At 50.2% G+C, this 17,086-nt stretch overlaps 1 protein-coding gene across 1 annotated transcript in view; it reads right to left on the bottom strand.

Moving 5' to 3' along the window:
- ZC3H3 (zinc finger CCCH-type containing 3) overlaps positions 1-17,086 on the bottom strand; it is a 129,847-nt gene that overhangs the window by 72,773 nt on the left and 39,988 nt on the right. Inside the window, exon 5 of the mRNA XM_029959255.1 lies at positions 9,568-9,718. Within this exon, the coding sequence (XP_029815115.1) occupies positions 9,568-9,718 (151 nt within the window). The remainder of the gene's footprint in view (positions 1-9,567; positions 9,719-17,086) is intronic.

Raw genomic sequence — 17,086 nt, 5'->3', positions numbered from 1 at the left:
AAAAAGAGAAATAAAGGAAAAAGAAAAAAGGAACAAAGGAGAAGAGACAAAAAATGGGAAAAAGTGAAAAAGGGAAGTAAAGGAAAAAGAAAGAAGGAAAAGGGAAAACAGGATATAAAGAAAATTGGGAAAAGAGAAAGAAAGGGAAAAAAGAAAAAAGGGAAAAGAGAGAAATTTAAAAAGGGAAAAAGGAAAAAAGGGCAAAGAGAAATTTAAAAAGGGAAAAAGGAAAGAGAGAAAAAGGGAAAAAGGTGAAGGGAAAAAAGGAAAAGGGAAAAATGGGGGAAAAAGGAGAAAAAGAACAGGGAAAGGGAAAAGAGAAAAAAGGGAAAAGGAAAATTAGGGGAAATGGAAGAAAGAAAAAGCGGAAAGGGAAAAATGGGAAAGGAGAAAGCAAAAGGAGAAAAGAGAAAAAAGAGGAAAGGAAAAAAGGAGGGAAAGGGGAAAAAGAAAAAAAGGGAAAAGGGGTAAAAGGTTAAAAAAGGAAAAGGGAAAAAAAGGGGGAAAGGGAAAAACCACACAGGGAATCCTGGAATTGTTGAGGCTGGAAAAGACCTCTGAGAACATCAAATCCAGGTGTCCAACTCCAGGCCAGGATGAAGCTCCAGGAGCTCCCAGGAAGAAAAGATCCGGGTTTAGGGAACAGTGGGGAAAAAGGAAAAAGGGAAAAGGGAAAAAATAGGGAAAGAGGAAAAGAGGAAAAAGTGAAAAGGAAAAAAAGGAAAAAGGAAAAATACGAAACAGAAAAAAGGGAAAAGGGAAAAAAGGGAAAGGGGAAAATAGGAAAAGGGAAAAAGTAGGGAAAGGGGAAAAATAGGGAAAAAGGAAAAAGGGAAAAGGGAAAAAAGGGAAAATAGGAAAAGGGGAAATAGAGAAAAGGGAAAAATAGGGAAAAAGAAAAAAGGAAAAAGGGAAAAAAGGAAAGGGGAAAATAGGAAAAGGGAAAAATAGGGGAAAAAAGGGAAAGGGGAAAAATAGGAAAAGGGAAAAATAGGGAAAAAGAAAAAAGGGAAAAAAGGAAGAAAGAGGAAACAAAAAAGGGAAAAGGGAAAAAGGGAAAAGGAAAAAAGGGAAAGGGGAAAAAGGAAAAGAGAAAAAAGGTAAGAAGGGAAAAAAGGAAGAAGAGAAAAAAGGGAAAAGGAAAAATAGGGGGAAAGGAAAAAAGGAGAAGTGATGGAAATGGGGAAAATATAGAAAAAAGGCAAAGAAAGGAAGGTAACAAAGGCAAAAAAATTAAAAAGGGGGGAAATAAAGGAAAAACAAGAAAAAGGGAGAAAAGGAAAAGAAGAAAAGGAAGAAGAAGAAGAAGAAAAAAAGGAAAAGAGAAAATAAGAAGAAAAAAGAGGGAAAAAAAAGGAAAGAGGGAAAAGAGGAAATGGGGAAAGAAGAAACAGAAATAAGAAATAAAAAGAGAAGGAAGAGAGAAGAGAGGAGTGAGGAATATTCCCAAGTGTCTTTGGGAAAGGGGGAGTACCAGGCACACGAAGGATTAATCCCAAAGCTTTGCCCCACCAAGGTCCCATTGTTGTTTTTTTTAAAGCCTCCAAACCAGTCTTGGCACAGAAAGTGGATTATCCTGGGCCACATGTCAGGGTTGCTCCAAACAATCCGGGCCCTGCCTCTCATCCCCCCTCATTAAAGGGATTAAAAAGCCTTCCTATAGAAAATTAAAAATATAGGTTCTTTTTTTTTTTTCTGAGGGGGGGAAGGAATGTCACTTTAATGAGGTGTCACTTGGGAAGAATGGCTTCGACAGCCCTTCAAAAAAACATAAAAAATAAAAAATAAAAAATCTGAGCCTTAAAAACCTCCCTCGGGATTAAGGAAAAGGAAATTCAGCACCCAGAACAAAAACGGGGAGAAAACAAAACGGGGAGAAATCCATGACAGGGCTCTTCTTAAAGGAAGGAAAAAGGCTTTTTTTTCCCCAAGTTATCTGCTCAAGCTCACACTAAGACCTTAAACCATCTTGTCTGGGAGCTGCTTTATGCTGACGCCGCCCTCGTTGCTCCCACAGAAGCAGTTCTGCAGTGTTTAACATCCTGCTCTGCTGAGCTCTTTGGGCTGGAAGTCAGTTGGAAGAAGACTGAAGTTCTCCATCAACCTGCTCCTCAGGAACTTTTCCATCATCCCCATATCACCATTCCCCTGGACAAGGTCTGTGACTCCACCAGGACATCCCCATTTCCCAGTGGCCACATCTCCTGACACCACAAAAATCCCACCACACCCCGTCTAAACCTCCCCTCTGCCAGGTTGAAGCCATTCCCTCTCATCCTGTCACTCCAGGGTCATGAAAAAATTCCCTTTCCATCTTCCTTTTCCGCTCCCTTCAGGTCCTGGAAGGCCACAATTGGGTCACCCTGGAGCCTTCTCTTCTCCAGATTGCTTTATGCTGATGACGCCGCCCTTGTTGCCGACACAGAAGCAGCTCTGCAGCGTTTAACATCCTGCTCTGCAGTGGCTGCTGAGCTCTTTGGGCTGGAAGTCAGCTTGAAGAAGACTGAAGTTCTCCATCAACCTGCTCCTCAGGAAGTCTTCCATCATCCCCATATCACCATTCCCCTGGACTCGGCGTTGGTGAGGCCTCACCTGGAGTGCTGTGTCCAGTTCTGGGCCCTCAGTTCAGGAAGGATATTGAAGTGCTGGAGCAGGTCCAGAGGAGAGCAACGAGGCTGGGGAAGGGACTGGAGCACAAGTCCTATGAGGAGAGGCTGAGGGAGCTGGGGCTGTTCAGCCTGGAGAAGAGGAGGCTGAGGGGAGACCTTCTCACTCTCTACAACTCCCTGACGGGGGGGGGAGCCAGGTGGGGGTTGGTCTCTTTTCCCAGGCAACGATCAGCAAGATAAGAGGGCTCGGTCTGAAGCTGTGCCAGGGGAGGTTTAGGTTGGATATTAGAAAGAATTTCTTTCCAGAGGGGGTGATCAGCCATTGGAATGGGCTGCCCAGGGAAGTGGTGGATTCTCCATCCCTGGAGATTTTTAAGATGAGACTGGATGTGGCATCAGTGCCATGGCCTAGTAACTGCAGTGGTGTTGGATCAAGGGTTGGACTTGATGAATCTCAGAGGTCCCTTCCAACCCAGTTGATTCTATGATTCTATGATTCTATGATTCTGATTCTATGATTCTGTGATTGGCAAATCAGAGCTCAAATCAGTTTAATTCCCTAGGCAGCCTCATCTCCTTGGATGGTAAGATTGACGGAGAGATAGAAAACACGTTGGCAAAGGTTTATAGTGCCTTCGGAAAACTCCATAAAAGAGTTTGGCGAAATAAACACCTGAAGAAAAGTACCAAGATCAGTGTTTACAGAGCCATAGTGCTGCCTACTCTTTTATATGGATCTGAATCCTAAAAATTCAGAGATTTAAGTCTGGACTTTACAGGTTTCCCCCCACTTAAGAGCAACATCTTGACCAGTCCAGTCTGAGATCAATAATTTACAAAACTGTGCTTAAAACGTCCCCAAAATTAGAAGATTTAAGCTTGGACTTTGCAGTTCCCCCCACTTTGGAGCATCATCTCAACCAGTCCAGTTTGTGTACCAGAGCATCATCAGAAGGAGGTGAATAAATTATAAACCTGTGCTTAAAATGTCCCCCCCCGAAAAAATTGGGAGATTTAAGCCTGGACTTTCCATTCCCTCCCACTTTGGAGCATCATCAGGATGAGATAAACAACTTATAAAACTCTGCCTGAAACAACCCAAAAATTAAGATTTTGCAGGTTCGCCCACACACACTTTGGAGCAGCAGCACCTCCGAACTGGTCTGCAGGAATTTGGGATCCCAACCCTTGGATCCTTCAAGAGGAAGAAATAAACGGATCGAGGAGAGAATGGAGAGTTTGCTGAGATCTTTAAAACCCCCATCCCTGTCTCTCCCAATATATGGGAACGTCGACTAAAGCCGCTCCCGTCGGAGCGCTTGGCAATTCTCCGCCGGGGAAGCCGACATCAACAGTTTTCCCCGTTTTCTCTGCTGCTTTGGAGATGACCACGGCCCAGAGCTGGAGAAACATGGATTTGCTCCATCCATTGTGAACTATGATCCCAAATTCTGCTCTCGGTTCTCAGCTCCAATCCTTCGGGATCATGGGATGGTTTGGGTGGGAAGGGACCTTCAAGGTCATCCGGTTCCACCCCCTGCTGTGGGCAGTGACACCTTCCACTATCCCAGGCTGCTCCAAGCCCTGTCCATGGACAATTCCAGGGATGGGGTAGCCACAGCTTCTCTGGGAAACCCCCGGATCTTTAAAACCCCCATCCCTGTCTCTCCCAATATATGGGAATGTCGACTAAAGCCGCTCCCGTCGGAGTGCTCGGCAATTCTCCGCCGGGGAAGCCGACATCGACAGTTTTCCCCGTTTTCTCTGCTACTTTGGAGATGACCATGCCCCAGAGCCGGAGAAACAAGGATTTGCTCCATCCATCGTGAACTATGATCCCAAATTTTGCTCTTGGTTCTCAGCTCCAATCCTTCGGGATCATGGAATGGTTTGGGTGGGAAGGGACCTTCGAGGTCATCCAGTTCCACCCCCTGCCATGGGCAGGGACACCTTTCAACATCCCAGGCTGCTCCAAGCCCTATCCATGGACATTTCCAGGGATGGGGCAGCCACAGCTTCTCTGGGAAACTGTGCCAGGACCTCCCCACCACCTCTAATCCCAGGTTGGGTTGTAGGACAAGCAATGCCCAGCGACGGATCTCAAGCACTTCCCGACAGTTTCCATGAACACCACAGAAGAGGTTGGGTGAATCCATCCCATTCCCACAACGGGTTGGACTTCCCAAGGAGCCTTGGAGTGCAACCAAAAGGCTCAGAACCGATGGAATTGCTATGGTAAGTCAACCCTACAGTTCTGTGTCCTGCAGGAATTGGAGATGGGAATTATCACGGATCCAACAGGGGACATCCTGCATCCCAAGGCCTTCACTCAACCCTTGGTGAATCCCCAAGGATTTAGGGAGAAAGGGATGAATTACACACTGAGAGCACACCAGGACTGGCACCTGCGGCTCCGGAATAACATGGAAAATGTTCTCCCACGGAGGGAGAAGCTGAGGGGCCACAGGCACAGGGAGATGGTACTGGATGGTCTCATCCCTGGAAATGTCCAAAGCCAGGTTGGACAGGGCTTGGAGCAACCTGGGATAGTGGGAAGTGTCCCTGCCTTGGAACTGGATGCTCTTCAAAGGTCACTTCCAACCCAAAGCATTCCATGATTCCATGAACTGGGCAACGAGTTGGGTCAACTGGTTGGGAACTGATGTCCAAAAACCAGAGAGAGAGCAAAAAGAAACTGGAAACCAAAACCCAACCAGCACAAAGGGAAGGAAGGGGTGGGATGAGGAGGTTGGTGTGTCCAGGTGACCTGGCACAACATCCCAAAATCCTGCAGAGGTCGCTGGCAGGGATGGGGTTTCCTTCCCCACTTGGATGCTCGACCGTAGATCCCGTTTCCCTCAGGAAGCGACACTTGAACCCACCAGTTTGGCTGAGCCCTGTTTCAAATCCAACATCCCTCACTTTACCAAACCCTACATCCCCCACTTTACCTTCCAACCCAAAACCCTAAAGGATACAGGATCCTTGAAACCAGGGAAAAAAAAAATCCTTGTAATCTTAAAACCATTTCAGTTGGAAAAGACCTCCCGGATCACCAAGTCCAACCTTTGACCCACCCCCACTGAGAGTCACATCCAGTCCTTCCTTGGACACCTCCAGGGATGGTGACAATGGAAAATATTTCCCTCCCAGATCCCTTCAACGCTCCAGGCCACGGAACAGACAAAAAAACCCCCAAATAAACAGGGAATAAAACAAAGCTCAACAAGAAAACAAAACTAAACCACCCGAGTCCTTTCTCCTGAGCCGGCATTTCTCTGACAAATGTTGGATTATCTCGTTCTTTACTTATTTATAGAGCTGGAGGGGTTGGATTGTCCCTCAGGAGGAGCCGTGAAGTTTTTGGGAAGACGTGTCGGATTCTTTGCAGAAAGGTGACTTTTGTTTTCCACACTCGCAGCAGGATTTTAAGAAAAACTCTTCAAATTGGGTCAGCGCTCGACTCGCAGCTTGGGGGTCTCTGAACACGAGGCTGAGGACTCTGCACTCCCAAAAATGTGGCTTAAAAGCGCCTCTGGATGCCCAGGGTTGGAGTCTCCTGCAGGAGTTCAGAGAATCCTACAGTGGTCTGACTTGGGACGCACGAGGATCACGAATCCAACTCCTGGACATCCCAGAAATCCCACCACATCCCGTCTAAACCTACTCTCTGACAGGTTGAAGCCATTCCCTTCTGTCCTAGTACTCCAGGTCCTTGCAAAAATTCCCTCTCCATCTTCCTTTTCTGCTCCTCTCAGGTCCTGGAAGGTCACAATTGGGTCACCCCAGAGCCTTCTCTTCTCCAGGATGAACGATCCTAAATCTCCCAGGGATAGGGAAAGGTGCTCCATCCTTCTAACCAGCAACTCCAGGAGGCTTCAGCTGCCTCTGGACAAGCTCTGTGACTCCTGGACATGCCAACTTCCCAGTGACCATATCTCCTGACATCCCAAAAATCCCACCACATCCCATCTAAACCTCCTCTCTGACAGGTTGAAGCCATTCCCTCCTGTCCTAGCACTCCAGGCCCTTGCAAAAATTCCCTCTCCATCTTCCTTTTCCGCTCCCCTCAGGTCCTGGAAGGCCACAACTGGGTCACCCCGGAGCCTTCTCTTCTCCAGGATGAACAATTCCGAATCTCCCAGGGATAGGGAAAGGTGCTCCATCCTTCTAACCAGCAACTCCAGGAGGCTTCAGCTGCCTCTAGACAAGGTCTGTGACTCCTGGACATCCCGATTTCCCAGTGGCCACATCTCCTGACACCCCAAAAATCCCACCACATCCCATCTAAACCTCCTCTCTGACAGGTTGAAGCCATTCCCTCTCATCCTGTCACTCCAGGCCCATGAAAAAATTCCCTCTCCATCTCCCTTTTCTGCTTCCCTCAGGTCCTGGAAGGCCACAACTGGGTCACCCCGGGCTTTCTCTTCTCCAGGATGAACAATTCTGAATCTCCCAGGGATAGGGAAAGGTGCTCCATCCTTCTAACCATCAATTCCAGGAGACTTCAGCTGCCTCTGGACAAGGTCTGTGACATTTGGACATCCCAATTTCCCAGTGGCCACATCTCCTGACACCACGGGAAGAGCTTGGAAGCATCCACCAAAACTCCTCCTGACAGAAAGAGGCTGTGAAGGGAGGGGACATCCCTTTCCCAAGATTTTTTTTTTATTTAAGGGATGACCAACCTCAAAGTCAACGGGAAGCAAATCCCGGCCCTCGGGAGCCACGCTCCGGCAAAGCGGCGGGAGGGGAAGGGGAGGAGTGAAAAAGGAGGATCAATAAATCTTCCCCTCATTCACGACGATCCGGAGCTCTTATTAAGTAAATTAATTTAAGTTAATTTAACTCGATCATGACTTCCCGATCACGGTGATTTAGTGATGGGGGGGGGGGAAATTGCATTAGGAAAGGGCCACACTGGCTTGGATGGAAGGAGGGAAGAAAATGAGATCCACTTAGGAGCGCGAATTAATATGGAAATAGCGGGTGTAAATTTAACCTTATCGAGAGAGGGGAAATTATCTTCATAAATTGGGAGGAATGGGCCCCGGGTCGCTTATAAATCTATTTAAAACCAAAATATTACCAAAAGTGGAGGAAAATTAATTTCAAATATACTCCCACCTCCTCGCCTCGAGGCCGAGTCAGCGGCAGGGCAGAGTTTAATGCAAGCCGGCGATGACCGGGGGGACGGAACTCATTCCCGAGGGATCGGGATCAGGTGCCTCCCGCAGCTCTCCCTGGCGCTCGTTTCCCAAAGCCACGCGCCTCATCACCCTATTCCAGCGATTTCTTGGCAACAAGGGTGACATCCCGGATGTCCCAGAGCGAGTAAAACCCTGGGATGTCACTTCTGGACATCCAAAAAACCGGATTTCACGGAAGGAGTCGCTCCTTAGTGGCAGCTGGGAAGAAATTTGGGAGCAGAGCGCGGCACCAGTGGTTGAATTCCCACTTTTGGCTTAAGAAGAGGACGTTAAAAATATCGAATTATTATAAAATATTCCAAGTATTAAAAGCAGAATGTTCCAGAAACATTAAAAATAATTAAAATCGTTAAAAATCATTAAAAATAATTGTCCAATCAGGAGGAAAGATAAAACTCAATGTCCCACCATCACCGGAGCAGCTCCTTGCTTTGGGAAGAGCAAGGAAAATCAGGAAAAAAGGAGCTCCTTGTGGCAGATCCGAGAGGATGCTCCGAAGGATGGAGCGAAAAAAAACCCATAAAAACCACGGGAGAAGCGTTTTCCACGTGCTCCCTCCAGACAGGCCGGATGATGGATCACCCCCAACGAAGGTAATTTGGGATTTACGGCTCCGTGAAACCACAATTGTTTTAATTTGCTGCCGGCGTTTCATCCGGATTTGTCTGGAGCAGCTGGAAAATCTCGGCTCCGTCGTTTAACGGAGTCGGAGACGGATAGGGATGGAATGGGAACGAGGTCGTTCCGCTGGAAAATCGCTGCTGGGTTGGGCAAGACCCACCACCCACATTCCAGAGGCTCCTGCTCTGGTCCTGCCTGATTCCCATTCCTGAAGCTTCTCCCCTTCCTGTCTCTCACCACGGATTCTCCATCAGATGACAACGGGAAGAGCCGGAGCGGAAAAGGAAGAGCACAAACTGTTCTCTGGTAATTAAGGTGGAAGTTCATGGAATCTTGGAATGGTTTGGGTTGGAAGGGACCTGCAAGATTATCCAGGTCCAAACCCCCTGGCAGGGGCAGGGACACCTCCCACTATCCCAGTTGCTCCAACCTGGCCTTGGACACTTCCAGGGATGGGGCAGTCACAGCTTCTCTGGGAAATCCATCCCAGCATCCCAGGGAAGAATTCCTTCCTGATATCCCATCTAACCCTGCTGGCATTTTGAGGGGGACAATGAGTCACTCCCAACCTAAAACCAGCCAAAATCTGGGGTTTAACCAAACCCGGCACTTCCAAAAGCTCCTTTTTTTTTCCAGCACCAATTATTCCCACGACCTTCCCGCTCCTACACAACCTCCAGGTTTTCCCTTGGCCTCCAAGATGCTCCCTGGAAACATCTCCAGCTCATTTAGGAAGACTCTGACTCAAGGCTACGGCACCATCCTTGAGTGACACCCTTTTCCAGGCGGGTGCCGACATATTTCCAGATGGGAAAACCGGGAAAAGAGGCGACTTTGTGCCAGCACCCCCATCCCAGGGAAGGTTTGGAGCATCTCCTTCCCACCCAACAACACGCCGACACATTTATTCCTCCTCCTTCTGGCTGATTTAACTGCTCCAGGGAAACAAGTGATTCCAAGGGGGAATTAATTGGGAGCTTAACCCGATGACTAAAACCATTTTCCACTTAAAGTCAATAAGCTCGGCTTAAGGAGGACCAAACAAACAGGGAATAACACGGAGCTGGCATGGGAATTGGCCCGGCTCCCGCATCCCAACAGCTGCATTCCAGAGATGGAAAAATTACCTGGATGTCCCGGGGCGCCTGGTCTTCCAGGTGGGAATGGGGCTGGAGAAGGAGGACGAGGCTGGAGTGGCCACGTTCTTCTTCACGATCCTGTAGCGGGTCTTGATCACCTTGTTGGAAGGGGGGCTCCTGGCCAAGGGGAAGTTGGATCCTAGGAGGAAGAACATGGAAAAAAAAGGGCTTGGAATTCCGGTGCGGATGGGACAGGAGGGATCTCACCGATGGACTTGCTAAGGCTGGAAAAGACCTTTGGGATCTTTTGAGTCACAGAATCATGGAATGACAGAATATTCCAACCATCAGAGGTTCCGTGTCCAACTTAGGTGCCACCCAACTCCTTAGAACCTGGAAAAGGGATGGAAGAGCCCTGGGATGTGTCAGGGATGGGACAACCCCGACAGATGGTAACGGGAAGGTCCCAAAATGGCCCTGGGGGTGTTTGGCTCCAGCAGCCCCTCAGCAAAACTCCACTGGGGGAATCATGGATTCTCCAACACCTCGATCCTCAGTATCCCCCCTGGAAAAGGATTTATCCACTTAATCCAGTATTTTTCATCCCTGGAAGTGTCCAAAACCAGGTTGGAGCAACCTGGGACAGTGGGAGGTGTCCCTGCCCAGGGCAGGGGGTCAGACTGAATGATCTTTACCTTCTGACCCTAATCATCCCAGGATTCTCCATTTCCCAGGATGACCCACACGCCGGGATATTGCACGGAACCTTCCCTGCAATTCCCAACTCCGTTTTTTCCCTCCCTTGGACAGCGAGGCTGGTTTTTTTCCCCGGCTTTCAGGGAATGCATCCGATGTCCCAACTTTTACAACTTCCAGCTGGAAGTTCCCAGATAATTAAAGCCAACCCTCTGTGCCCAGACCCGGCCTGGGCCGGTTGTTAAAGGGCCGGTTGTTTTTCTTGGAGATCCTCTCCATAAAATTCACGGCAGGTTCAGAGGGGAAAAGCGGGAATCGTTATTCCCCCTGGAAACATTGTCCCCGTCCCAACGTTTGTCTCGGCCAGAGGAGGGAGAATATCCCGTCCCACTTAAACTCAGGATGCTGGAGCAGTGTCCAAACAGGCAAAATAGGGAAATATGTTTTGGAGTCAATCTTATTCCTTAGAAATCAGGGAGCAGCTTCCCCCTCTCCCTGCAACAGCGGTAACGTCAATCCACGGATTTACACTTTCACACCGGGAATGTTTTCCTTCTTGAGCATTCCCAACAAGTTGTGTTGGGTTTGGGAAGGAACAGGTGACACAGATTTCCGCTCCCAAACTCAGCCAGACTCCTGATGGTGGGGGAAGGAGAAAACCGGGCTCTGCCTGGAGGGAAAAATCCCTGGAATTTTTCCTACTAAAGACGTTCTGTGGGGTAAATGAGTACCGGGATAAAGGAGCACATGGAGGGATTCACATCCCCGAAAGCCCCAACATCAAACAAACAATCCCTTTTCTACAGCTGCAATAAAATCTGGGAAGTGTTCGGGATAAATATCCCACCCAGCTCGGCCTTGGCATCGCTCCTGCCCACGCCACAGGATATGGAACCTCCAAACCCCTGGATGAAGCCAAGATCCCAAATCCAAAGGGTAATTTTAAGACTCCTTCCCATCCCTTCGACTCCTACGTGGGACTTTGGCTTAATTAACACATGGAAATAATGTTCCATGCAAATTATTTTGGGCATCAGCAATTTTGGTCATGGAATCACAGAATGGCTCGGGTTAGAAGGGATCTTAAAGATCATCTCATTCCAAGCCTTCTCCCACGGGCAGGGAATGATGCTTCCAAGACCAATCCACTGCTGGGAAAACAGGGAGCATCCCTAAAATCAGAAGGACATTCCAAGGAAAGGTTCCTTAAGTCCTTCACCGGTTAATGTTGAACGGATGGAAAAGCGGGAAGATAAAGGAAGGCACTTCAAGAGCTTCTGGGGATTTGGAATAAGAATTACAATAGAAGAAATTCTGATAAAACAGGTTTTGTGCTGCCTCCAGCTCTGGGATGTGGAGCCACTGGAGAAATTCCAGAGGAGGCCATGGAGATGCTCTAAGGGTTGGAGCCCCTCTGCTCTGCAGACAGGCTGGGAGAGCTGGGAATGTCCAGCCTGGAGAAGGAAAGGATCCAGGGAGACCTTGGAACCCCTTCCAGGGCCCAAAGGGGCTCCAGGAGAGCTGGAGAGGGACTGGGCACAAGGGATGGAGGGACAGGACACAGGGAATGGCTTCCCAGGGTTAGATGGGATATTGGGAAGGAATTCTTGGTTGGGAGGGTGGGAAGGGGCTGGAATGGATTTCCTGGAGAAGCTCTGACTGTCCCACCCCTGGAAGTGTTCCAGGTCAGCTTGGAGCAACCTGGGATGGTGGGAGGTGTCCCTGCCTATGGGCAGGGGGTTGGAATTCCATGACCTTCAAAGTTGCCTTCCAGTCCCAAACCATTCCACGACTTGGCAACAGGAGGAATCGCAACTTTGGAGGTGAGGGAAGAAGCGAGAGAGGAAAGATGACAGAGAAACAAAATGTTTTTCCATCCCAGTTTCCCCATCCCGGGATTTCTTCGCTCCCACCAAATTCCTCAGGGCATCACCCGAACCGCCGCCTGACCTTGGACACTTCCAGGGATGGGGCAGCCACAGCTTCTCTGGGAATTCCATCCCAGCCCCTCCTCACCCTCCCAGGGAAGAATTCCTTCCCAATATCCCATCTAACCCCGTCCTGTGACACTTTTGTCCCCCGGGATGTGTGGACACATCCAGCCCCTCATGGATAGAGCCCCACATCCTCAAACACCACCCCCAACACCAACCACGTCCCCAGAGCAGCTCCTTCCCACCAGGAAAAGAGCCCCAATCCCACCCCCTCCCCAGACAACACCAGCACAAGCCAATCCTTTCCCTCTTCCCAAAATTACTAAGCCAGGAATTCACCGGATCCATAATTAACACCTTTTTTTGCCCGAGCTGCCACTAATCAACCCAGAAGCTCATCAGGCAAGAAACACAGGTCCCAAATCGTGGTTGTCTCCCCCTCCTCCTCCTTCTCCTCCTCCTCCATCCCAAACCAGGCTGGCACCTGGAAAACTCTATTCCCAGCGGTAATTGGATGGCGCATTCAAGCCAGAGCGGTTCTTTGGGAAGCGCTCCCGGCATTAACCACCTCCTCAAAGAGCCTCTCGGCAGAGCCGCACTCTCTATTATGACTTGCTTGCCGAGGGGTTTTGTGTAGATAATCATGTTATTTAGCCGGGATGTTGGTTTAATTCCCTTCATTACAGGCTCCCGGGGTTGTAATTTTTCCCTCTCCGCGTGATGAATTCCCGGTGGCACATTTCACTCAAATCAAACACTCCAGGCTTTTATTACAAACAATACCCCGGCGTCCCCCGTTATCAGCCCGGCGCACGCGTCTCCCCCCCTCCCCGCCGCGATCCGGAGGTCACTCCTAATGACTAATCGATCTCATTAGCTTTCCTAATTAAAAACTTTACTACCGCAGTGGAAGACAAAGTACAAAAAAACTGCTGGCATCATATTCGGGGGGGATATGAGCCTCGTTTATCAGCCGGGGCCCAGCCTTGCTGAGCTCGGGGTTTCTTCGGAGAAGCGAATCCCGAGTGCAGAATGCCAGAATCCCAGAATGAACCAGGTTGGAAAAGACCCCCGAGATCATCGAGTCCAACCCGTGCCTCAACCCCACCTTGGCACCCAGCCCATGGCACCGAGTGCCACGTCCAGGCTCTGCTTCAACACCCTCAGGGACGGGGACTCCACCCCCTCCCTGGGCAGCCCATTCCAAGGTCTGATCCCTCTCTCTGGAAAGAATTTCTTCCTAATATCCAACCTAAACCTCCCCTGGCACAGCTGGAGACCGAGCCCCCTTGTCCTACTGCTGGTTCCTGGGAGCAGAGTCCGACCCCCCCCCCGCCCCCCCCTCCTGTCAGGGAGTTGTAGAGAGTGAGAAGGTCTCCCCTGAGCCTCCTCCTCTCCAGGTTGAGCCCCTCCAGCTCCCTCAGCCTCTCCCCATGGGAATTGTGCTCCAGATCCTTCCCCAGCCTCATTGCTGGGGAGGGACTTCGGAAAAGGGATGGAGGGACAGGACACCGGGAATGGCTTCCCACTGCCAGAGGGCAGGGAGAGATAGGATAGCGGGAAGGAATTCTTCCCTGGGAGGGTGGTGAGGGGCTGGAATGGCATTCCCAGAGAAGCTGTGGCTGCCCCACCCCTGGAAGAGTCCGAGGCCAGGTTGGACAGGGCTTGGAGCAACTTGGGATAGTGGAAAATGTCCCTAAAAGCCGTGTGGATGTGGCACTTGGGATTGCTGGGGAACAACTGGACTTCATGATCTTGGAAGTCTGTTCAAGTTTAGTAATTCCAGGATTCTGAGACTCTAAATCCCTGAGGAAAGAGGAAGATGATGCCACTCGGGATGGATTAGGGAAAAGCCACATTATTGGTGGGGTAAATCCTGTCCAGCCACTGCCGGGAAAAACAGGAATTTAAAAAGCCAAGGGAACTTCAGGAGCGCCAATTTCCAAATTTCAGAGATTATTGCTGCCTCTGGAAAAGGATACGGGATAGAAAAGCTTCCTGGATGGGCACAGGAATGGGGAAAAGAACTGAAGGGAGCATCCAGGTCTCCCATCCTTAATCCTTGGCCAACGTGCCCCTTCCCACATGTGTCCATAGGGTGTCGATGCCGAGCTGTTCCAGCGCTGCCGTTAATCCCGATCAGAGCGGGCCGGGAGCAGTGAGTGACAGGTCCATTGATCTCCCAGCACTTGGAAGCGAGACGAGAGAGCAGGAACAAAATGCAAATTGGGAAGCAGAAGCTGAACGTTTGAGACGTGGCCAGGATCGTTCCCGCATCCTGGGAAAACCTTGGGAATGCAGCAGGACCACGCCAAGAGGCCTTTGGAACTCGGTCATGATGAAACCATTAAGGAAAAACTCAAAGGAGAGGCCAAAAATCCTCTGATAAAACTGGATTGTGCTTTCCAAACACGAGGGAGAAAAATAAGAGGGATAATAAGGATTATTAGGAGCCACCAGCAAATCCCAGCTCCCCATCCAGGCTCTGGGGTGAGCAGGGATGGAAGAAACAGGAACTTGGAAGCCAAAGCAGCTCCAAAAAGAAGGGAAAATCTCTGCCCAAGGGTTTCCTGGAAGCAAACACTTCCCAAGGTGGAAATGATCTCTCGCCACAGGATTTGCTCCAGGGCTGGAAGTAAAGATCCAGCAAAACCCAAACCCACCATTATCTCGTCCTCAGATCCCAGAATGGAGCAGAACCTCATCCCAAACCACCCCAGGCTGCAGCAGCAGGACAATCCCCATGGGTGGGGATCCTCTGGGATGGCACAGCTCCAAATATCCCTCTTTTCCATGGGAAAAGGCATCCCTGACCTGAGAAACTCACATGGAAGTTGGGATGACCAATGTCACAGAGCGAGCCCCTCACGTCTCCCTCCCGGAAAATCCCACCAGGCCCACATCCTAACGGAGTCGATCCTTCTGCACCAAGGGCTCCCACCTCGGGGATCAAGGGATGGTGGCGGATGGAGTTTTTCAGGATTTTAGCAGGAATTCCTCCTGGACAAGTTGTCCAGCTGGGAGCGGAGCAGCACATGGAGCGATGGGACAAGAACGGGGTGGACGACGGAGCTCCAAGTGGGGAGAGGGAATGTGGCTGGTGATCCATCCCCAGCGGTGTTCCCAAGCCCTGGAAGTGTCCAAGGCCAGGTTGGATGGGGCTTGGAGCAACCTGGGACAGTGGAAGGGGTCCAGCTGCAGGAGAACTGGAAAACACACAGGGAATGCCCCTCCATCTCCGCTGGAACCGGCTCTGGAGGGATCTCAAGCAGGTCCAAGGGCAAATTTGGGGGCAGGAGAGGAGTTTTACACCAGGAAAAACCTCAACAGCAAGAGGACTGTGGGAAGCCCTGATGGCAAGGATGGATCAACCTTGATCCCGCTGATCCCCTCAATCCCAACAGCAGATTACAGGGATTGGGGATCCCAGTCATTGCCCTCGGGATCAACCCAGAGCCAGGTTGCTCCAAGCCCCATCCAACCCGGCCTTGGACACTTCCAGGGATGGAACAGCCACAGCTTCTCTGGGAATTCCATCCCAGCACCTCATCACCCTCCCAAGGAAGAATTCCTTCCCAGTATGCTATCCAACCCAGGGAAGCCATTCCCGGTGTCCTGTCCCTCCATCCCTTGTCCCAAATCCCTCTCCAGCTCTCCTGGAGTCCCTTTAGGCCCTGGAAGGGGGTCCAAGGTTTCCCTGGAGTTTCCCTTCTCAGCACCGGATGCAGAGGTGGAAAACAATCCAACCCCTCTGGGGATTATCCCCATCCTGAACACCAAGTGCTTCCCTGGATGGGAAAACCCGTGGATGGGAATGGAACAGCAAATGGAGGGAAAAACTGAGGAAGTCAAAGAGGAGTTGGGCTAAACCAGGAATCATGGAATGCTCTGGGTTGGAAAGGACCTTCCAGACCACCCTGCTGTGGGCAGGGACACCCTCCACTAGACCCAGGTTGCTCCAAGCATTTGGAACAGGGATAAATCCATGGGAAACCTGAACAAAATCCCACCACAGCTTCTCCACCCTAATCCAAAAGGTTTTGGGGTTTCCCATCCCACCGGAAGCACCCAGAGGAACGACACCCCCGAGCCGGTGCTTTTTGTCCCGGCTCCCGACTCGGCCAAATCCCTGGAGTTCCAAAAAGGCTTTGGGAATGACCGTGATACCGTTAGGAATTCATTGTGGAAGCAGACGCCGGCATTAGGGAACAATTATCCCGGAGAGCATTCCAGATGTTCCCACAGAGGGGCCCAGCGGGAGGCGAACGATGTCGTGCCCGGAATGAGCTTCCGAAAGGACCGTCCTCAGGAATTTAATTCCCACACTTGTTCAGTTTGGGAGCTCTTTCTGCCGGAATGTAAACGATGCTTAATAGGGAATAAATCCGATGGATCAGAAGTGCTTTCCCTGGGAGCCGGAGCGCGGCGGCTGCTCGGGATGTCACATTCCGGAGAAGGGCGGGATTTGGAGTCAAAGGGTTTTAGAGGGCTCCGAACCCGCTGGAATAGTTGTTTGGCCCAGCAGGTGCTTTAGGTTGGGAATATTTAGGGAACTAAGACCAAATCTGCCTGGGAATATTTAGGGAATGAACAGCTAATCTGCTCAGATAATTCCGATACGCTCAGGGATCCCACCAGGAGCGATGCTGGATCGGTGGCTCCCAGAGGTCAACTGTAAGGAAACGCCCCTTTTAGCAGGAAATCATGGAATGGTTTGAGTTGGAAGGGGCCTTAAAGATCACGGAATTCCACTCCCCCTGCCGTGGGCAAGGACACCTTCCGCCGTCCCGGAGAATATCGGGAAGAGCAGCGTCTTTGACGCAGCAATTCCAACACCAAAATCCAAACTGCGACAGAAATGCCAGCAAATATCCCGGGATATTTGGGATATTTGGATTGTGCTTTCCAAACGCGAGGGAGAAAAACAGAGGGATAAT

Source organism: Manacus vitellinus, unplaced genomic scaffold (assembly GCF_001715985.3).
Source record: "Manacus vitellinus isolate BGI_N305 unplaced genomic scaffold, ASM171598v3 scaffold_1_pilon, whole genome shotgun sequence".
NCBI classification, from domain to species: Eukaryota; Metazoa; Chordata; class Aves; order Passeriformes; family Pipridae; genus Manacus; species Manacus vitellinus.
This window is presented reverse-complemented; position numbering and strand designations above follow the sequence as displayed.